This window comes from Macaca nemestrina, chromosome 2 (genome assembly GCF_043159975.1).
Source record: "Macaca nemestrina isolate mMacNem1 chromosome 2, mMacNem.hap1, whole genome shotgun sequence".
Lineage (NCBI taxonomy): Eukaryota > Metazoa > Chordata > Mammalia > Primates > Cercopithecidae > Macaca > Macaca nemestrina.
Window position 1 is genome coordinate 28,180,818 of NC_092126.1, and position 22,519 is coordinate 28,203,336.

Sequence of the window (22,519 nt, forward strand, 5' to 3'; positions counted from 1 at the left end):
AAATAAAAATCCCCCTCCCCACAAACATACCAGACTTGGGGGTCTAATCCTGGCTATACCAATTTCCGCCTGGGCAAATTCTTTAATTTCCAAGTCTCTATTCCCATAATATCTAACTTGCATAGCTGCTGTGACAATTAAATGAAACAATACATGTAAACAATCTCTAATAAACATAGTAGGGATTGAAATTGTCAATAACGTGGTCCTTTGATAAGAAAATATCTAGAGAACATCATATGTACTGAAAATGCACCAATACATCTTCAGATATTACACAAGCAGTATCAATTAAAACATTTTCCATTTGTCTTTTTATCTACAAAAACACGAAATTACTTATCAAGGACAACATGCTCCAAATTTCTACGGTACTTTCAAAATTTCAGGCAAAACATCAGATTCCCATAAAAAAAAAAAAATCAAACAAGATTCTGATTTCACTTTGACTTTTAAGGTTTAAAGTTACTTAACTGTGGCTACTCCCCTTGAGGATCTCAAACAGGAAATAACTAGAGTTAATAGTAAATACACACTTAGCATAACACAAAGGTTAAAAATTACGTGTATTCATTTGTATTCACTGCTTACTGAAACTTGTTTTGCAAAACAATAATTTTGCATAATATACATTTGTAATCTTTTGAAAATAACTGTTATTCATTCTATAGTTAAAATCCTTCTAAGTGTTCTTTGATCAAAAAATTGGGCACTTATTTTGTGCCAGGCACTGTTTCATGTACTTTGCTTACACAAATGCTGAGTTATCATTTCCATTTTACTTTAGGAATAAAGTTTATGAGCAGTCTTGAGTATTCCCAGAGATGTGCAAGTGTTTTTTTCTTATTATGTAAAAGGCAACTGATTGAACGCTTTGATTCCACTTAAGCAAGACAAAAACCAAGTATGTGAACTATGACGTTCAGAACTTAAAAGTTTGAAAGTCTCAGAGGTAAACAGCTTCCAGGAAAGATAACATCAGAACAAGTTTCATGGTCTCTACCCATTGAAGGAGTTCAGCGGTCCTGTTATCTCGAATTTATTTAACGCTGTAGTTCACTACCTTCCATACATAAAACAAGAGTCTCTAGACGGCCCATTTTGACGAGTCTCCCACCCACCGACACTACACGTCTTTGGAAGTTGCAGGTAGGCGGAGCTCCCCACATTCACACCTGCAGTAGGCCCGGGTTCCTGCTTGGAGAGCACCTCAGTAGCTTATAGCCAACTCCAGATCGCCTGGATAAGCACCACTCGCCAGGTCCCTTGGCCTTTCCAACCTCCTCCCCCGAACCTGGCTGGCTTTGACCGAGACCCCCAGGACTGCCAGCACAGGGACCAGGCGGAACCGCGGCCTCCAGTACACTTTCCACGGCGCCATCTTGAGAAGGGAAAGGGTGACACCCGTCGCTCCCTCAGTCAGTCCCCAAATCCCGGTCTCCAGAGCCCCTTGAGGATGAGTCACCAGGGCTGGCAGAACTAGACGCCGGGTTCGATAGTCCTCTGGTCCAGGCTACTGCTGCGCATGAGGGAGAAGGGGCGGGGGTCTTAGTACCCGCAGGGCCGCGGACAGGCTGGGGATCGCGGATAACCTGGGGTCCAGACCCCCACTGCGCAGGGGGAGAGGCGGTTCGGTTACCTGAGACCGCAGCAAGCCGGGCTGCGGGGCCGAAGCTTCCTGGCACCAAGGCCCAGGCGTGGCCCGTAGGATGAGTGTGTGTCTATGGCGGTGGTGGTGGCGGCGGCGGCGCCGTCTGCTCTTCGCGTCGCTCCCCTCACACTGGACTGTGCGGGGCTCTTGCCGTGGTGCCGCCCCTGTCGGGCTCCGTCTCCGCCTCTCGCCGCTCCGCCTTCCTCTTTCCTTTCCCCTCCTCCGCCGCCGCCGCCGGCGCTGGAGTTCCGACGAAGTCTTCCTCCTCCTCCTCCCTCTGCCTCCTCCCCTAAGGCCAGCCGCCGGCTCCTTCACGAACCAAAACACAAACACTCAAGTCCCACCGCCGGAGCCACTTCCGCTGTCCGGTGTCGGCCCCGCCGCCACGTCGCCGCACGCAGCGAACTACGCCCCTTCGTCACTTCCTGTCATCGCCAGTGCCCCCGCTCCATCCGCTTCCCCGCCCCTTCCCGAATCCCTCCCCGCCCAGGTCTGTTCGCGGGGCGGGGCGAGGCAAGATGTCACGTGACCCTGCGAGTGGCTCTGACCGGAGCTGGCCGCCTTTCTCCCCTTCCCCCACCCCAGGTACGCGCGGCCACGCCCTCTCCAGCGCCATTGTTATTTGGGCTGGGGGGTCTGTGGGCTCCCGGCGGCCGGGTTCGGGGGAAATTCTTTTACTATGCTTTGGGGGAAGACCAAAATATCTTATTTTTTTGTTTGTTTTTTGTGCCCAGCCCTTGTGGGAGCGGCAAGGTTCCCTCACCCCAATCCTGGCACCTCGTCGAAGGGGCTTTATTAGAGGGAACTTGTCTAGCACTAGAGAACCTCCCCCCAAAAATTGTCCCTGGGGTTGGGTGGGTCGGTAAAGGCTGGTAAAACGCATTTACCCCAAGTAGGAAGAGAGGACCCTTCCTATCCTAAAAGCCGCCTTTAGGCGCCTGACAAAAGTCGCTTCTATTAAGAGTTTACGTGGTTTTGGTAGGGGGCGGGGAGGGCCAAATCCTAAAATAGCATCTACCTTTTATTCAGAATCTCTCTTCGCTCTTTACTGTACTAAATGCTTTACAGGAATTATCCAATTGAATTCTTACGCTAGGAGTCTTTCATTCTGAAACTAACTTGTTAATCGTTTGTTCCCTACATTCGAATTTTAGTTCCCCTTGGTTGTCCTCACCGCTGTAAATCTGTGTCCAGCCCAGTGCCTGGCAGCCAAGTTTTCAGTTCTAGTTGTAGATATTTTACAGGTAAATAATTTGAGACACAAGAGATTGAGTAACTTGTCCGAGATCACTGCTGTGTGGTGCCTAAGCTGGATTCTGATCTGCGGGTTGGCTCCAGAACATGAGTTGTTGAACACAATTCTGGTGAAAGACTACCCGAGACGTTACCCTCCTCGGGGGACCTACTGAAGATGTGAATCCCATACCATAGTCAGTCTCTAGAAAGGCTTCTGCCACCAACCCCTCCCCAGCCTCCGCCAGAAACATTGTTTTGGTAATTTGGTAGAAGAATATTAAATTGATTTTCCTTCAGAATAAAGGCAACTTTTCAGTTTGCAGTTTACAATGTATAGCTCTGTTGTGATGGCGAGAATATTGTCCTTGAAGCATACCGGGTTAAGGTATCCTGTGGGCGTGCAGTCGGCAGCATTGTGTAATGAAGATGATTTGAACTTCGAACAGCCAGTCTTTCAGATCAAGTACCCAGTTGCCAGAAGAACGTAATGTGTCATATATAAATGGTACCTGTGGCATTTTATTCTCAAGGAGTTGTTCCAATATTAACTATTAATCATGGTGATAGCTCTGGAACAATCCCAGGAGGAATCAGGAAATAGGATATGTGACATCAGTTTTGTCATGTCAACAGCATGCCCAAAACCAAACCTATTCCACTCCAAACCTGCTTCTGCTTAGAGAATGGCATTAACATCCTCCCAGTCACCCAGACTTGGAACTGCAGAATCATCTTCAACTCTTTCTTCTCACAAACCATTGTCCATTCTATCAACAAATTATCTAATCCCCAAATTTGAGGTCTAATCTCAACACCTGGTCCATGGTAGTGTTTATATAAACTGAAATTAATGCATACTGCTGCTCTTTCTGTCCATTCTTTACACTAGCCACTCTACTAGAAAAATGTTCAATGCTATCTCATTACTTGCCAGTCTAAAGTTCTTTAACTCTAGTCCCAACCCACGTTTCTTTCATTCTATTTCTATAGAATCCCTCTCCCCAAACTCTTTATTTGTCCCCTGACCACACGTATCTGTGTTCCCTGAATATTGCCTGTGTGTTGCCATCTTGGTGTCTGATCACTTTTTTTTTCCTCCACCTGAAACACTACTATTGCCCATAACTGCTGGCTCCATCTCAGCCAGGACACCAGTTCCTCTAGACAGCATCTGCAGATACTTCTACTGGATTTAATTATTATTTTTTCTGTAATTTCACAATACTTTGCCTTGCTCTCTATAATATCTGTCTTAAAATCTGCCTTATTTTAATAGTTAATGAGCACCTGGACTTTACTCCTTAGCCTTTCCTTCAATTATAAGGTTTTTAAGGGCTGTGACGATCAGTTATTCATCATTTCAGTTCTTCACAAAAGACCTTTGACTGCTATAATAGGAACCCCCAAAGTATTGGTGAACTTAATTACATTTAGAATTGTGAACATTGGACTAACAAGACCTCACAACGAAACATCTGATGCTGAAGTTTACAAATTGCAAAAACTCCCTGTTTCATCGTTCCAGTATGTTGCTTCCTCACTCATTCCTGTTTACTGATTTTGTCTTCACCTCCTTCATGAATACATTTCACAATATTTTACAGTTTAGTCATAATGTTTGCCTGGAAGAGTGCTGCCCTGGTGGCTGGCATTTCTAAAGATCCAGTAGTAATTTTAGAGGAATTAAAATGCTACAGTAAAGCTCTGTTGTATTGCCACTTGCAATATGCTTGTGTTTTCTTTTTCATAGCCCCAGATAACTGAGGAGGACTGATAATTGTATATATTTTAGTGTCAAATGTGGAGTCCTACCAGTTGATAGAATTTGTTACGGAAGGTACAAAATGGAGAAATAATCATAAAGACTTAAACACTGTCTTTGGTGCTTATACTGCCCTCAAATCTCTAAATACTCAATAACAAATTCCCAGTGGCAGGCGCCTCTCAACCATTCACAGGTCCCCATACCCTTTTCCTTCTCTTCCAGGAAATCTGTCCTCCCTTGTGTAGCTAAAGAATGAATCTTTGCATAGATGATAATGAAAGTTTACATTTACTTTTAATTGGAGCTATCTGGAGACAATTCAAAATTTTTCCTGGAGACAAACCAACAGTAACTGAAACATTGGCATGGCAGCAAGTGAGTGAATAAAAGGCTGTGAAAACCTAAGCTAGTCATGTTTAAAAAGTTTGTGTCTTTGGAGGGCATCATTCAGGCTTCAGCTCAAATGTCATCTGCCTTAGGGACTTCTAAGCCCACTAATTCTAAAGTGCTTTCTTACATGTCGAAGTGGTCTGTTGTCTTCATAACAGCACCATTTGACATGATATTATGCAGTCTTCATAACACTTAGCACCATTTGATACGATAGTTTGCATCGTTCCACTTGATGGTTATCTATCCTTACTAGACGATAAGCTCCATGAAATAGGGGTTGGGTTATACAGTCAGTCCATCTGCTGGTGACTGGTTCTTGGACACTCCCCTATTCCCCCACCATGAGGGTACCAAAATTTACAGATGCTCTAGTCTCATGTAAAATGGTGTAGTATTTGCATGTAGGCTATTCTGTATGCTTTAAATCATCTTCAGATTACTTATAATAAGTAATACAATGTAAATGATATGTAAATAGTTGTATTTTTTTTAATTTGTATTATTTTGTGTTTTTTTCATTTTTTAACTCAAATACTTTCTATGGAATACAGAGGGCTAACTGTATTCCCAACACTGACACAAAATAGGGAGGGACTCAATACCTATGTGTAGAATGACTGAATGAATTGAATGAGGCCTTACCTTGATTTACATACTGCAAAGTCATTTGAAGAATTTATTGGGATTTATTGAATGCAGTGGCCACTTTTGGGGTTCCTGTGTCTTTCTTCACAATCCAATCCAGCCTACATGCAAACAACCATGTTTAAGGGACCTGCAGTAGGTATTCATCTTGGCACCATCTACTCTTGTGTGGTTGTTTTCCAGCATGGAAAAATAGAGGTAATTGCCAATGATCAGGGAAATCCAATCACTCCAAGCTATGTCACCTTTACTGATACTGAACAATTGCTCAGTGATGCCACAAAGAATCAAGTTGCAATGAACCCCATGAACGCACTTTTTGATGCCAAATCTGATTGCTGATTGGACACAGACTTGATTATGCTGTTGTCCAGTCTGATATGAAGCATTGGCCCTTCATAGTAGTGAATAATGCTGGCAGGCCCATACAAGGGAGAGAGAAAAAAACGTCTGTCCAGAAAGGTGTCCTCTAGGGCACGGGTCCTCAATCCCCAGGCCACGGACTGGTACCGGGCTGTGGCCTGTTAGGAACTGGCTGCGCAGCAGAAGGTGAGTGGCAGCAAGTCAGTGAATCTTCATCTGTATTTACAGCGGCTCCCCATCATTCACATTATCACCTGAGCTCCTGTCAGGTGAGTGGCAGCATTAGATTCTCATAAGAGTCAACCCTATTGTGAATTGCACACGCAAGGGATCTAGCACTTCTTATGAGAATCTAATGCCTGATGATCTGTCACTGTCTTCCATCACCTCCAGATGGGAAAGACTAGTTGTGAGAAAACAAGTTCAGAGCTCCTACTGATGGTACATTATGATGAGTTATATAATTATTTCATTATATATTACAAAGTAATAATAATATAAAGTGCACAATAAATGTAATGTGTTTGAATCATCCTAAAACTATCTTCCCCCCATCCTACCCCCTGCAACTTGGTCTGTGGAAAAATTGTCTTCCATGAAGCTGGTCCCTGGTGCCAAAAAGGTTGGGGACAGCTGCTCTGTTGTTCTGACAAAGATGAAGGAAATGGCAGAAGCCTACCTTGGGAAGAGTGTTACCAATGCTGTGGTCACAATATCAGCTTAGTTTAATGATTCTCAGCATCAGGCTACCAAAGATGCTGGAACTGTTACTTATCTCAATGTACTGAGAATTATCAATGAGCAAACTGCTGCTTCTATTGCTTATGCCTTAGACAGAAGGTTGGAGCTCAAAGAAATGTGCTGATCTTTGACCTTGGAAGTGGTATTTTTGAATTTTTATTTATTTATTTTTTTGAGATGGATTCTCACTCTGTTACCCCGGCTGGAGTGGTGTGATCTTGGCTCACTGTAATCTCTGCCTCCTGGGTTCAAGTGATTCTCCTGCCTCAGCCTCCTGAGTAGCTGGGATTACAGGCACCCACCACCACACCTGACTAATTTTTTTTGTATTTTTAGTAGAGATGTGGTTTCACCGTGTTGGCCAGGCTGGTCTCGAACTCCTGACTTCAGGTGATCTGCCCCCCTCAGCCTCCCAAAGTGCTGGGATTACAGGCGTGAGCCACCATTCCTGGCTTTTTTTTTTTTTTTGTAAGACAGAATCTCACTCTGTTGCCCAGGCTGGAGTGCAGTGGTGCAATCTTGGCTCACTGCAACCTCTGCCTCCAGGGTTCAAGCCATTCTTGTGCCTCAGCCTCCCAAGTAGCTGGGATTACAGGCATGCGCCACCATCCTTGGCTAATTTTTTTATTTTTAATAGAGACAGAGTTTTGCCATGTTGGCCAGGCTGGTCTCGAACTCTTGACCTCAGGTAATCCACCTGCCTCAGCCTCCCAAAGTACTGGGATTACAGGCGTGAGCCACTGCACTTGGCCTGGAAGTGGCACTTTAAATGTGTCAGTCCTCACTGTTGAAGATGGAATCTTTGAGGTGAAATCTACAGCAGGAGACACCAACTTAGGTGGAAAAGACTTTGACAACCAAGTGGTCCACCATTTTATTGCCGAGTTCAAGCACAAGCATACAAAAGATATCAGTGAGCATAAGAGAGCTATCTAACGTCTCCATACTGCTTGTGAACATGCTAAGTACACTCTCTCTTGAGCAACCAGGCTAGTATTGAGATCCATTTTCTCTATGAAGGAATCAACTTCTATATCTCTTACACATGCCCGATTTGAAGAACTGAATGCTGACCTTTTCTGTGACACCTGGACCCCGTAGTGAAAGCCCTTCAAGATGCCAAACTAGACAAGTCACAGATTCATGATATTTTCCTGGATGATGGTTCTACTCGTATCCCCAAGATTCAGAAGCTTCTCTAAGACTTTTTCAATGGAAAATAACTGAATAAGAGCATCAGCCCTAAAGAAGCTGTTGCTTATGGTGCAGCTGTTCAAGCAGCCATTCTGTCTGGCAACAAATCTGAAAACGCTCAAGATTTGTTGCTCTTGTATGTCATTCTTCCTTTCCATGGTATTGAAACTGCTGGTGTAGTCATGACTGTTCTCATTAAGCATAATACCATTCCTTCCAAGCAGACAGACCTTCACTACCTACCCTGACAAGCATCCTGATGTGCTTATTCAGGTTTATGAAGGGTGAGCATGTCATGACCAAGGATACCAACCTGCTTGGCAAGTTTCAACTCATAGGCATACCTTTTGCACTCCAAGGTGTTCCTCACATTGAAGTCACATTTGATATTGGTGCCAATGGCACCTTCAATGTCTCTGCTGTGCACAAGAGTACAGGAAAAGAGAACAAGAGTACTGTCACTAATGACAAGGGCCATTTTAGCAAGAAAGATATTAAGCGTATGGTCCAGGAGGCTGAGCAGTACAAAGCTGAAGATGAGAAGCAGAGACAGGTGTCATCCAAGAATTCCCTTGAATCCTATGAATTCAACATGGAAGCAACTGTTGAAGATGAGAAACTTCAAGGCAAGATTCATGATGAAGACAAACAGAAGATTCTTGTCAGGCATAATGAAATTATTAACTGGATAGATAAGAATCAGGCTGTTGAGAAGGAAGAATTTGAACATCAGCAGAAAGGGCTGGAGAAAGTCTGCAATCCCATCATTAACAAGCTGTAGCAGAGTGCAGGAGGAATGCCTAGGGGATTCACTGTTGGTGGATCTTCTGCCTCTGGTGGTGCTTTCTCAGGGCCCACCACTGAGTAAGATAACCCAAGTATAGATGCAGCATCGTTCCACACACTTGAAACATTGAAGGACCCAAGTATGTAGCAAATTCTGTGGCAGTTTTTTTTTTTTTTTTTTTTATCAGTCAATGTAGTTTCATTTTTCCCAGTCAAAATTTGCCCAAAAAGGTGCATAATCTCATATATAAAAAAAAAAGAAGTATATAGAAAGTAAGCCTTTAAAGGAATTGGAGAGATCATTCCAAACTGGGGCAGGAAATTGAGTTGACTTCATGAGGAAGATGGTGTTTGAGAGACATAGAAAGATGGCTGAGTCAATAGGGGCAGTGGGCCTTAAACTCCTGTAGAGGAGATACAATCAAATCTATAAGACGAAGTTGTTGGAGAGTGCCAGAATGTCATCCATGCCAGTTCAATATCAATTGTTCAGTTCTACAGTGGCTTATCAAAGCCTCTTTTAGATCAGACCCTGTGCATGCCTTTAGAAGGCTTGCTCTTCAAGAAGCATCTAGTTTAGTATACAGACATGGAAACCCACATAGATCATAGTAGGATAAATACTATGTTACAAATAAGTTTGAGGTGCTATGGGAGCATGAAAGAAGGAGACCCATGGCTGGGTGTGGTGGTTCATGCCTGTAATCCCAGCACTCTGGGAGGCCGAGGCTGGCATATCACAAGGTCAGGAGATCGAGACCGTCCTGGCTAACATGGTGAAACCCCGTCTCTACTAAAAACACAAAAAATTAGCTGGGCGTGGTGGCAGGTGCCTGTAGTCCCAGCTACTCAGGAGACTGAGGCAGGAGAATGGCGTGAACCCGGGAGGCAGAGGTTGCAGTGAGTCGAGATCATGCCACTTCACTCCAGCCTTGGTGACAGAGTGAGACTTCGTCTCAAAAAAAAAAAAAAAAAAAAAAAAGGGAGGAGACCCAACCCAGGACATGCTACTGGGAAGACGTGCTACTGGGAAGAAGTAATCCCTGGGTTGAGTCTTGAAGAGTATTTACCAGGCAAGGAGGGAAGAGGATGTGTTGGAATAAAGCATTCCAAGCAAAGGGGACAATAGGAGGAAAAGTGGAAAGTCATAAAGTAGGCTGGGTGTGGTGACTCATACCTGTAATCCTAGCAATTTGGCAGGCCAAGGCAGGTGGATCACCTGAGGTCAGGAGTTCAAGACCAGCCTGGCCAACACGGTGAAACCCCGTCTCTACTGAAAGTACAAAAATTAGCTGGGCATGTTGGCGGGTGCCTGTAATCTCAGCTGCTCGGGAGGCTGAGGCAGGAGAATCGCTTGAGCCCCGGAGACAGAGGTTGCAGTGAGCCAAGATCGCACCACTGCACTCCAGCCTGGGTGACAGAGTGAGACTCCATCTCAAAAACAAAACAAAACCAAACCAGAAAGTCATAACATAGCCCAGTGTGTGAGTGGAACTGCAAGCCCTGGGTTGAGCTGTAGTACAGGCTGCAGTAAGGTGGCAAGTGTCAGGGATGAAGCTGAAGAGGTTGGCAGGGACCGGATCACAGAGGTCCAATTTATGTTTCTGAAGGTTCTCTCTGGCGATCCTTGCGGTGAGGAGAGACTGCAGTGGGCTAACATGAAGGCCAGTGTAAGGGTGATTGCAAGATTCCAGTTAAGATGTAATGGGGTCTAAACCAAGTCTGTGACTGTGAAGACATCAGAGATGTTAACCCACATTTCTTATTATTTTCCTAACATTTTATGATGAACATTTTCAAACATTCAGAAAATCAAAGTAATTGTACTATGAACACCCAAATATCCACCACCCAGATTCTACAACTAGCATTTTACTACACTTGACTTTATCACGTATGTCCAGCCATGTATCAACACTTTATGCATTTCAAAATTATGAACATGTGTACACATTCCTTTAAACATTTCATCATGCATGCCATTTACTAGAGTTCAATATGTGAACCTTTTTAAAGGTCAAATATCCATAAAATGAAATAAATGCACGTGTCTTAAGAGCATAATTTCATGTTTTGACAAATGTCAAAACATGTTACCTGTGTAACCCACATCCCTACTGAGATACAGAACATTACCATAATCTCAGAAAGTTGCCACATGTCCTTTTCCAGTCAATTACAGCTCTTATTCCTTTCAGAGTTGACCTTGAGTTTGGAATGTGTGAAAATAGACATTCCAGGTGAAGGGAACCTAGGTGGCTCCCTCTCCAGCCAAGGCATAGAGGCAGTTAACTAGGGAAGAACATACAAATGTTAGTAAACAAGTTTGGATGGATGCCCTTCAACCTTCCACCTCTCTCCCTACGAAGCCGAATCTCTTTGAGTCAAAGCATAAAACATTGAAGTAGAGAGGAGTTGAGTCAAGGGACTGTCAGGCCCTCAGGAGCTGACAGTCTTCAGGGGAGGAGGAGACAGAAGCACTGACAGTCACAATTCAGTGTAACAAATGTTAAATGTTATCTTGTACCAGGGTCAGGGCTATAACCAAGGGAAGGGCAGAAAGTTAGGTAAAACACCACAAATATGCCACAAGGGTTTGTTGTATGTGCGTATGTCTGAGAGAGAGAGAGAAGTGATAAAGTGAGTGACTCAGACTCTTGGTACTGGAGGAGCTCAAAGGAAAAGAGAGAAGAGTATTTACCAGCCATGAAAAGTTTTCTGTAAGTAAAGTCTTAAGGGATGTTGACTGTTAAGTGTGGTAGACATAAAGATGTTTCAGTTATAGTTAACAGAAAGTGCGAGTCAAACAGGGACACTGGCCCATGTAACTGTAAGTCTAGAGTTATGTGAGTTTTAGGTACAGTTTGATCAGAGCTTTGGTCCTGATGATCTCACTGCTGTCCTATTTTGTGTGTGTTAGCTTTTGTCTTCGGGATACTTCTTCATGGTCACAATATGACTGTAGCAGTTTAAAAATTGAGCTGCTATAGTAAATTCTTGGGCATTCTCAATACTTGAGTATGGAACATGTGCTCGTGGAAGGAAATAACATTGCACTTTATAAACACTATTGCAAATGGAAAATGCAATGTCTCAAATAAAACTTTAAATTTGGCACCATAAAAAAAGAACTAAGGAGAAGAATATTTATATTAGCCTTCTAGAAAGTTGTAGAAAATAGTTTTTTGGTTTTTTTTTTTGAGACAAAATCTCGTTCTGTCATCCAGGCTGGAGTGCAGTGGTGCAATCTCGGCTCACTGAAACCTCTGCCTCCCTGGTTCAAGTGATTCTCCTGCCTCAGCCTCCCGAGTAGCTGAGACTACAAGTAAGCATCACCACACCCAGCTAATTTTTGTATTTTTAGTAGAGGTGGGGTTTCGTCATGTTGGCCAGGCTGGTCTCGAACTCAAGTGATCCTCCTGCCTTGGCCTCCCTAGTATACCCTACCCACTTTTAATTATTTATTTATTTATTATTTTGAGACGGAGTTTCGCTCTTGTCACCCAGGCTGGAGTGCAATGGCACGATCTTGGCTTACTGCAATCTCTACCTCCTGGGTTCAAGTAATTCTTCTGCCTCAGCCTCCCAAGTAGCTGGGATTACAAGCACCGGCCACCATGCCCAGCTAATTTTTGTATTTTTAGTAGAGACAGGGTTTCACTATGTTGGTCAGGCTGGTCTCGAACTCCTGACCTCAAATGATCTGCCCACCTAGGCCTCCCAAAGTGCTGGGATTACAGGTGTGAGCCACTGCACCTGGCCTTATTTTTTATTTTTATTTTTTGAGACAGGATCTCACTCCATCACCCAGGCTAGAGTGCAGTGGCATTATCATATCTCACTACAGCCTGAATTCCTGGGCTCAAGTGATCCTCCCAGCCTCCTGAGTAGCTAGGAATACAGGCATGTACCACTACACCTGGCTGATTTTTGAAATTTTTTGTAGAGACAGGTCTCACTGTATTGCCCATGCTTGTCTTGAACTCCTGGACATTTATTTATTTATTTATTTATTTATTTATTTATTTATTTTTTCACTCTGTTGCCCAGGCTGGCATACAATGGTGCAATGATGGCTTACTGCAGTGTAGACCTCCTGGGCTCAAGTGATCCTCCCACTTCAGCCTCTCAGATAGCTGAGACTACAGATGTGAGCCACCACGCTGGGCTAATTGGATTTTTAGTGTTAAGCAATTCTCCTGCCTTGGCTTCCCAAAGTGTTGGGATTACAGGTATGAGTGACTGTGCCCAGAATCCTACACACTTTTAAAAAATATTTTTGGATTTTAAGGGGTTTTCGTAGAGTTCTGGAATCCTGTAAATTCTTTTCAAATTCTGTTTTTTTTTTTTTTTTTGAGATGGAATCTCACCCTGTCGTCAGGCTGGAGTGCAGTGGTGTGATCTTGGCTCACTGCAACCTCCGCCTCCCAGGTTCAAGCGATTCTCCTGCCTCAGCCTTCCAAGTAGCTGGGACTACAGGTGCCTGCCACCAGGCCCAGCTAATTTTTGTATTTTAAGTAGAAACAGGGCTTTACCATGTTGACCAGGATGGTCTCGAACTCCTGACCTCGTGATCCACCCGCCTCCACCTCCCAAAGTGCTGGGATTACAGGCATGAACCACCGTGCCCAGCCGGTTTTTTTTTTCTTTTTTTTTTTTAATGGAGTCTCACTCTGTCGTTCAGGGTAGAGTGTCGTGGCGCCATCTCGGCTCACTGCAACCTCTGCCTCCGGGTTTAAGTGATTCTCTTGCCTCAGCCTTCTGAGTAGCTGGGATTACAGGCGCTGGCCACCATGCCCAGCTAATTTTTATATTTTTAGTAGAGACAGGGTTTCACGATGTTGGCCAGGCTGGTCTCAAACTCCTGACCTCAAGTCATCCGCCTGCCTCAGCCTCCCAAAGTGCTGGGATTAAAGGTGTGAGCCACTGTGCCCAGCCTAATTCAGTTCAAATTCTAAGCTAGGTGTTTTATAACCTATATGTGTAGAACATGACAAATATTTACCAAATATACTTTCATTAAAATCTGAGGGGTGAAACCCCAATTAAGAAAAAACTCCTACTTAAAAACAATAAAGTTTTAGTTGCCACATTATCTTTAAAATACAATATGCCTTATTGTGTAGCATATCTCAAACTTTAAAATATTTACTTTAGGCCAGGTGCACTGGCTCACACCTGTAATCCCAGCACTTTGGAAGGCTGAGGCGGGTCGATCACTTGAGGTTAGGAGTTAGGAGACCAGCCAGGCTGGTCACCTCGTTTCACCAACATGGTAAAACCCCGTTTCTACTAAAAATACAAAAAGTTAGCCTAGCGTGGTGGCACATGCCTGTAATCCCAGCTACCCGGAAGGCTAAGGCAGGAGAATTGCTTGGACGCAGGAGGCAGAGGTTGCAGTGAGCCAAGATTGTGCCACTGCACTCCAGCCTGGGCGACAGAGGGAGACTCGATCTCAAAAACAAAACAAAACAAAACAAAAAACAAAAAAGCACTTTAAATGTGATTTAAAGCCTAGTTATTAAAGTGTAAATGTTCTCAATGACTTTACGATGTCTTTATGCCACAGTTGTCAAATATAATATTTCTAGAATTTACAGTTGTTTGTTAGTACTAAAATAACTACATGCAGGGAGGAGGTACTTGGACAAGGAACGACCTAAAAAAAGGGATCATCACCAGAAAGTTTATTTGTTCATCATCACCAACATGAAGAGGCCAATGGCCAGGAAGAAGCCAATCGTTGAAACCATCCTAAAAGGACTGCATTGCTTGGGAAACCAGAGAAGTTGGTGAACATTTGATCTAGCGCCCAACGCCACATCACTCAAGTTTTCTTGCCCTCCAAATCTAACAAAGAAAAAGAGAGAGGAAGCAGGGATAGAGGGGAGGAGGAGGGATAGGAGAGGGGGAGAAGGGAGAGAGGAAAGGCAAGAGAGAGACAGAAAGGGGGGGGAGGGGAGAGGAGAGTGGGAGAGAGGGAGAGGGGAGAGGAGAGGGGGCAGAGAGAGAGAAAAGGGGGGAGAGAGAGAAAGAAAGAGAGAGAGAGAGAGAGAGAGAGAGAGAAATGAGAGATGTGCGGAGATCTGTCCAAGGAGGACTTGAGCGCCAAGTCCCGCCCCTGTTTCCCAGGTAACCGGATAAACAGACTCCATCTTTTCCTCGGTGAACTCAGCTAGGTGTTAAGAGGCAGGCAAGAAGCAGTGGGCAGGAAATACGAGTGAGGTTGTGCTCTTTCCTGAGAGTGGGGTTCCTCAAGGGTTTGGAAACGTCCCTCGAGCCAGGTACAGTTTTCCCTTAGAGATGAGTGCTCTTGGAGAAATGAAAGTGGGGAGAAATCGCCCCTGAAAGGTGGAGATTGGACACCCCAACGAAGGGAAGGATGATTTAGGAGACAGGAGGGTCATCATGGGAACAAAATTTCCCATGGAGTTGGGGATCAGAGTGGGATTAGGAAAAGAAGATTCCCGATGCGGGGAGAGCCCTGTGGTTAGTAATAAGTGTGAGGGAAGGATGGCATCACCAGAAACAAAATTTCCATTGAGCAAGGGGCTTGAAATGGGATCAGAAAGACAGAATATTTCTAAGACTCTTATGCAGAGGGGAAGTTTAGGAGTCGATAGTGCCTCAGCCACAGAGGGAACAAAACCTTCTCTGTTGCCAGGAAGAATGGGGTTAGAAAATGAAAGTCTTCTTGCAAGATATACCCATGGACGGATAATACAGCCTCCTTTGGGCAGGGTGTGTGGAAGTCCACAGGCTGTAGGGAGCAGCAGAGCTCCTTTGGCTAGTGGCTCTGAAAGGGTAGAGCAGTTAGTGGGAAAGCCTGCTTTGGATATGGAACCAAGACAGGAAATGGAAAAAGAGTCTACCTGTGTTGTAATGAAACCCGGCACAGAGATTAAGCCTCCTGTGGAGGTGGACATTGGACTAACCCAAGCCGAGGAGCCAGATGAGACTAAGAATACAGAGCCCCAAATGGGCTTGGTGATAGAACCTCCCCAGTGCCAGTTTGCCCAACAACCTGAAGAGAGAAAGGAGGCTGGAAACATTGAATCAGGAGTGGAACCTCCAGATCGCATCAGACCCATATACTCTGGGAAATTTTTTGATCGAACACCTTGCTGGCCAAGTGTAAGTTTTTTCCACTTTCCCTAGGAACTAAACTGTGTATAGCTATGTCTTTATTGAGATGATAAAGTGATGAAACTTGTTTTGAAGAGACAAATTACGAAGATTTCATGAGATTCGTAAATTTCTTGCTCCACTGGACTCCTTGCAGATGTTACTTAGATTTCTGATTCTCTGCCTCCCTTCCTAGATGTCAGCTTTGTTTTCTGTGCACACCAGTGGTTTGTTCTGATTTCTTTCTCTTTTCTCCTTTAACCTTCATTTCATTTTTCTCAAGTCTCTCACATATTGAGATACATGAAGACACATGCTGTGTCCTAATATTCACACTTTTCTTTTTCCATTCATTGTTTAGTCTGTGAATTATTTGTTCTTTCAGCAAAGACTTGTGGTGGCCATTGTGCCAGGTACAGGACAAAATAAAATGAAAAGTACATGATCCCTACTTCTAGGTTTAGGCTCACTCCAGTAATGGAGACAGATAACTAAAGGAATAGTATACGGTTATCTAAATGAATAAAAATCACACTATTCTTCCTTTATAGAAGTACACTCTGAATACAGAGCTCAGTGTAAAGATTGCACAATTCTGTTTAGAGGAGATGGGAAAGGCTTAATAGGAAAAGTAATATTTGAGCTAACATTGAAAGGTGTCAGTATTTGAAGAAAGAATGAGGTTAGAGCATTTTAGGCATAAAAAGGTACAGAGCACGACCAATGTTTCCTATGTTTGAGAGGCATGAACAGTTCTATTCAGCCAGCAGAGTGTTGAGAGATGAAGATGAAGAAGAAATATGTAGAAGACATCTAAAGGCCCAGAGTGTAGGGATAAAACATATGGATACAGTATCAATAGTGGATCTTAATGAGGGTAGAAATAAATAAAATTTGGCTTTTAGAGAGATAATTCTGATATCAGTAGTTATGATGAACGGGAAGGGGAAGCTACTGAATGACAAGTAGGTAGTTAGAAGAACATTCCAAAGTTCTGATGGACTGGAATTAATGTAGAGTTAGAAAGAATAGAAAGGAGACTGCACTTTTGAGAGGTTTTTAGATGATATTTAAAAAAATTGCCATTCGGTTGTGGATCTCTGTGGTGAGTTTGGGAAGGTTGATGGATGACTCAGGAGTTTCTGTGTTGATAATGATCTCTTTGGGTTTGGTGGCAAATGAATGTCCAGTGTTGGCTATCTTCAGTATGAGATAACAGGTGAAGAAGCCAGGGAGACACTTGGTAATATGAAACAATTGATGCCCTGTGGGTGTGAATGGGAGAAGAAAGTCAAGGCAAGAATCTTGGGAAACATTGACAAGAGGTAATCAGTGAAAAAGATGTCAATAAGGTGAGTTCTTGAGGGCAAAGATTGTATCTTGTTTATTGTTTGCCTTCATGTCATACCACAATACCTGGCTTATGGTGGTCAGTCAATAAATACACGTTTGATAAATAGAAGGAAGCCTGGATGATTAAATGGGAGAAAGACCAGTCAGAAAAGAAAAAGGTAAGTCTGAGACACTGGTATTGAGGAACATAAGAAAGTGTCCTTAAGATATAATATGAATAAAATATTCCACACACTGAAATTTGAGAATAAAACTCAACTGAAGAGGTCACAGGGCTTCCTCAGAATTTTGTCTGGGTTTGAAGACTTTTCCCCTTCAGACTCAGAATGTTCTTTTCTTCTGTGTCTCACATTGCTTTCTGATTTCCTCTTTGGATTTTCTCAGCCACTTTACTTGACCACACCTGTTCCCATTTCTGGATTGGTTCTGCAGTTTATAGCTTCTGATCTGATCTGATCTGATCTCACACACATGCAGACACCAGCTTCCAGTTTCCAGCACAGGCAATTCTAAAACCTCTGCTTCCTCCCACTTCTCATACCTTCCTTTCTAAATGTGATAGGACAAGAAAGAGAGTGTTGAGGAGAGATTGACCAGCAGTGTTAAATCATCTCTGATGGGCCTTGTGCAGTGGCACTACCTGTAATCCCAGCACTTTGGGAGGCTGAGGCAGGAGGTTTTTAGTTTTTTGTGTTTTTTTTTGAGACAGAGTTTCACTCCATCACCCAGGCTAGAGTACAGTGGTGCGATCTCAGCTCGCTGCAAACTCGGCTCCCTGGGCTTAAGTGATTCTTGTGCCTCAGCCTCCCAGTAGCTGGAATTCTGGGAGCATGCCACCACACCCGGCTAATTTTTTTTTTCTTCTTTTTTTTTTTTTTTAAATTTAAGTTTTGTATTTTCAATTGAGAAGGGGTTTCGCCATGTTGGCCAGGCTGGTCCCCTACTCCTGACCTCAAGTGTCCGGCCCACCTTGGCCTCCCAAAGTGCTGGGATTACAGGCATGAGCCACCACACCCAGCAGGCAAGAGGATTTCTCGAGGCCAGGAGTTTGTCATCAGCCTGGGCAACATAGCAAGACTCTGCCTATACAAAAAAGAAAAATTAGCCCAGTGTGGTAGTGTGTGCCTGTAGTCCCAGCTACTTGGGAGAGGTGCGAAGATCATTTGAGCCTGGGAGTTCAAGGTTCCAGTGAGCTATGATCGCGCCACTGCATTCTAGTCTGGGTGACAAAATGAGAGCCTGTCTCCAAACACAAAGTAAAAATAAGATTGATTAACTTTGGACATTAAGAAATTACCAACATTGTTAGAATGACATAATAGAAAAAGAATTCAGATTATAATGTACTGAAGAGCAAATGGGTTATTAGAATCAGAGAAAGCTATCATGAAATTTTTTTCCCTTAAGAAATACGGCAGAAAGAGAAAGAGTAAATATTCCACTTAGGAATCTTATTATTTAGTGAATCAGTGGAGGAGTTTGAGATAACACAAAGGAAGAGAATGGGTGGAACCAGATTCTAGATGAGTGGAAGGGAATGGAATTAGGATTATAGGCAAGAGGAGGGAATCTAACTTCATTAGAAACAAGGCTTCATTTAAAAATAATTTTTAAGATGTTAAAATATTTATTTTGATTATAACACAAGAATAATGACATTATAGAAAATTTAGAAAACAGGGATGAAAATGCCTATAATCTTATCACCTCAACACAATGCCTATTAGCACTTTACTGTTTCATGATTATTAATATTTATTGGTGGCTCACTATATTAATATGGCTATTCATAGACCTTTGCAGGTATTAATTCGTTTGCCCTTATTGCAACCTGTGAGGTATCTACTATTACTAAATCCTATTTTACAGGTAAGGAAATGGAAGCAAATTTAGGTAATTCGGCTAAAGTCATATAGCTAAAAAGTGGTGGAATTTGAAGTCTCAAATTCCTATTTGAGAGCCTGAGTTCTTAATTACTCTATACTTCTTATGACACTTTTATCCAAATGCACTTTTATGTAGTTGTTATATCGAGTGTAAAATTTGTTTTGATTTTTCATTTGTTATTTGTAAGATTTCACTATTACTACAAAGACTTCAAAAAGATCTTTTAATGATAAAAAATATTTAAGCCAATTCTTTTTTTTTGTTGTTGAGACAGAGTCTCGCGCTGTCACCCATGCTGGAGTGCAGTGGCACCATCTCAGCTCACTGCAACCTCTGCCTCCTGGGTTCAAGCAATTCTCCTGCCTCAGCCTCCTGAGTAGCTGGAATTATAGGTGTCTGCCCCCACGCCCAGCTAATTTTTTTGTATTTTTAGTAGAGATGGACGGGGTTTCATCATATTGGCCAGGCTGGTCTTGAACTCCTGACTTTGTGATCCACCCACCTCATCCTTCCAAAGTGCAGGGATTATAGGCATGAGCCACTGCACCTGGTCAAGCCAATTCTTTAGTTAACTCTTTCCCCCTATTTTTGGGCATTTTTTTTTATTTTTCCAGAATTTTCTACAAAACAGTTTGTCAGCCAGGCATGGTGGCTCATGTCTGTAATCCCAGCATTTTGTGAGGCTGAGGTGGGAGGACTGCTTGAGTCCAGGAGTTTGAGTTCAACCTGGGCAACATAGTGACACCTTGTCTCTCAAAAAAAAAAAAAAAAAAGTTAAAAAAAAAAAGTCTTTTTATATGTGTTGGAATATTTTCTTAAGGAAAGAGTTTCAGCAGAAGGCAAAAGCATGGATCTTTTTCTAGAGTCTATTGCCAAATCTCTTCCTAAAAGATTGTAGAAATAAATTTTAAAAATCATAATGATTTGTTAGGCATTGTTTTAATTTACGTTTCTTTGACTTATAATTAGATTGGAAATTGCTTCATGTGTTTGTTTTTATTGTTTTTGTTGTCCTTGTATGTGGTCACCTTGCTGAACTCTTATTAGTCATAATTGCTTATCATTATTTCCTTTGTTTGTTTATGACTATTTTGCTTGTATATGGATATTTTAGGTAGACAATCATATTGACACTTTTTCCTTTTCTCTTTGGTATCTATACCTTTCATCTGTCTCTATTTCCTACCTCATTGCATTGGCTATGATTTAAAAAAAAAATACAGTATTAAAAACAAGGTCTCTTGGCTGGGCATGGTGGCTTACCCCTGAAATCCCAGCACTTTGGGAGGCCAAGGCAGGTGGATCATCTGAGGTCAGGAGTTTGAGACCAGCCTGGCCAACATGGCAAAACTCTGTCTCTACTAAAAAATGCAAGAATTAGCTGGGTGTGGTGGCAGGCGCCTGTAATCCCAGCTACTTGGGAGGCTGAGGCAGGAGAATCACTTGAGCCTGGGTGGTGGAGGTTGCAGTGAGCCAAGATCGCACCACTGGCCTGGGCGACAGAGCGAGACTCCGTCTCAAACAAACAAACAAAACAACAACAATAACAACAACAAGGTCTCGTTTCTGATTTTAATGGGAATGATTCTAATGTTTCACTATTACCTATGATTTTGTGGGAGATTTCTGATGTTTAAAGTTAAGAATGCTTGTATCCATTTCCAGTTTGCTAAGAAAGTTTAAAATTCAGGACTAAACAATCTGTGAAAAGCTTTCCCCATGTTTATTGAAATATTATATTTTTCTGAATTAAAATAGTTCATTTTCTTTTTTTTTTTTTAATTATACTTTAAGTTCTAGGGTACATGTGCACAACATGCAGGTTTGTTACATCTGTATACATGTGCCATGTTGGTGTGCTGCACCCATTAACTCGTCATTTACATTAGGTATATCTCCTAATGCTATCCCTCCCCCCGCCCCCTCCCCACAATAGGACTCGGTGTGTGATGTTCCCCTTCCTGTGTCCAAGTAATCTCATTGTTCCATTCCCACCTGTGAGTGAGAACATGTGGTATTTGGTTTTCTGTTCTTGCGATAGTTTGCTGAGAATGATGGTTTCCAGCTACATCTATGTCCCTACAAAGGACACGAACTCATCCTTTTTTATGGCTGCATAGTATTCCATGGGGTATATGTGTCACATTTTCTTAATCCAGTGTGTCACTGATGGATATTTGGGTTGATTCCAAGTCTTTGCTATTGTGAATAGTGCTGCAATAAAAATACGTGTGCATGTGTCTTTATAGCAGCATGACTTATAATCCTTTGGGTATATCCCCAGTAATGGCATGGCTGGGTCAAATGGTATTTCTAGTTCTAGATCCTTGAGGAATTGCCACACTGTTTTCCACAATGGTTGAACTAGTTTACAGTCCCACCAACAGTGTAAAAATGTTCCTGTTTCTCCACATCCTCTCCAGCACCTGTTGTTTCCTGATTTTTTTAATGATTGCCATTCTAACTGGTGTGAGATGGTATCTCATTGTGGTTTTGATTCGCATTTCTCTGATGGCCAGTGATGATGAGCATTTTTTCATGTGTCGGCTGCATAAATATCTTCTTTTGAGAAGTGTCTGTTCATATCCTTTGCCCATTTTTTGATGGGGTGGGTTGTTTGTTTTTCTTGTAAATTTGATTGAGTTCTTTATAGGTTCTGGATATTAGCCCTTTGTCAGATGAGTAGATTGCAAAAATTTTCTCCCATTCTGTAGGTTGCTTGTTCACTCTGATGGTAGTTTCTTTTGCTGTGCAGAAGCTCTTTAGTTTAATTAGATCCCATTTGTCAATTTTGGCTTTTGTTGCCGTTGCTTTTGGTGTTTTAGACATGAAGTCCTTGCCCATGCCTATGTCCTGAATGGTATTACCTAAGTTTTCTTCTAGGGTTTTTATGGTTTTAGGTCTAACATTTAAGTCTCTAATCCGGCCGGGCGCGGTGGCTCACGCCTGTAATCCCAGCACTTTGGGAGGCCGAGGCGGGCGGATCACAAGGTCAGGAGATCGAGACCACGGTGAAACCCCGTCTCTACTAAAAATACAAAAAATTAGCCGGGCGCGGTGGCGGGTGCCTGTAGTCCCAGCTACTCAGGAGGCTGAGGCAGGAGAATGGCGTAAACCCAGGAGGCGGAGCTTGCAGTGAGCCGAGATCGCGCCACTGCACTCCAGCCTGGGTGACAGAGCGAGACTCTGTCTCAAAAAAAAAAAAAAAAAAGTCTCTAATCCATCTTGAATTAATTTTCATATAAGGAGTAAGGAAAGGATCCAGTTTCAGCTTTCTACTTATGGCTAGCCAATTTTCCCAGCACCATTTATTAAATAGGGAATCCTTTCCTCATTTCTTGTTTCTGTCAGGTTTGTCAAAGATCAGATGGCTATAGATG

The 22,519-nt window shown here is 42.9% G+C and overlaps 2 protein-coding genes and 1 pseudogene across 3 annotated transcripts in view; 2 read left to right on the forward strand and 1 right to left on the reverse strand.

The window, feature by feature from the left end:
* LOC105488903 (RAB5A, member RAS oncogene family) overlaps positions 1–2,059 on the reverse strand; it is a 37,138-nt gene extending 35,079 nt beyond the window's left edge. The window contains exon 1 of the mRNA XM_011753409.2: positions 1,640–2,059. The gene's annotated coding sequence lies outside the window, so the exon portion shown is untranslated. The remainder of the gene's footprint in view (positions 1–1,639) is intronic.
* An 86-nt stretch (positions 2,060–2,145) lies between these two features.
* LOC105488905 (EF-hand domain family member B) overlaps positions 2,146–22,519 on the forward strand; it is a 73,090-nt gene continuing 52,716 nt past the window's right edge. The window contains exon 1 of one of the 2 annotated variants that reach the window (XM_011753412.3): positions 2,146–2,236. Coding sequence is in view for 1 of the 2 variants with exons in the window: in XM_011753411.3 (XP_011751713.1) it covers positions 15,183–15,908 (726 nt within the window). In the remaining variant the exon portion in view is untranslated. Of the gene's footprint in view, positions 2,237–14,905; positions 15,909–22,519 lie in introns of those variants that run through there. The other variant, XM_011753411.3, reaches the window with a different exon arrangement.
* LOC105488904 (heat shock cognate 71 kDa protein-like) lies at positions 5,672–8,903 on the forward strand (annotated as a pseudogene).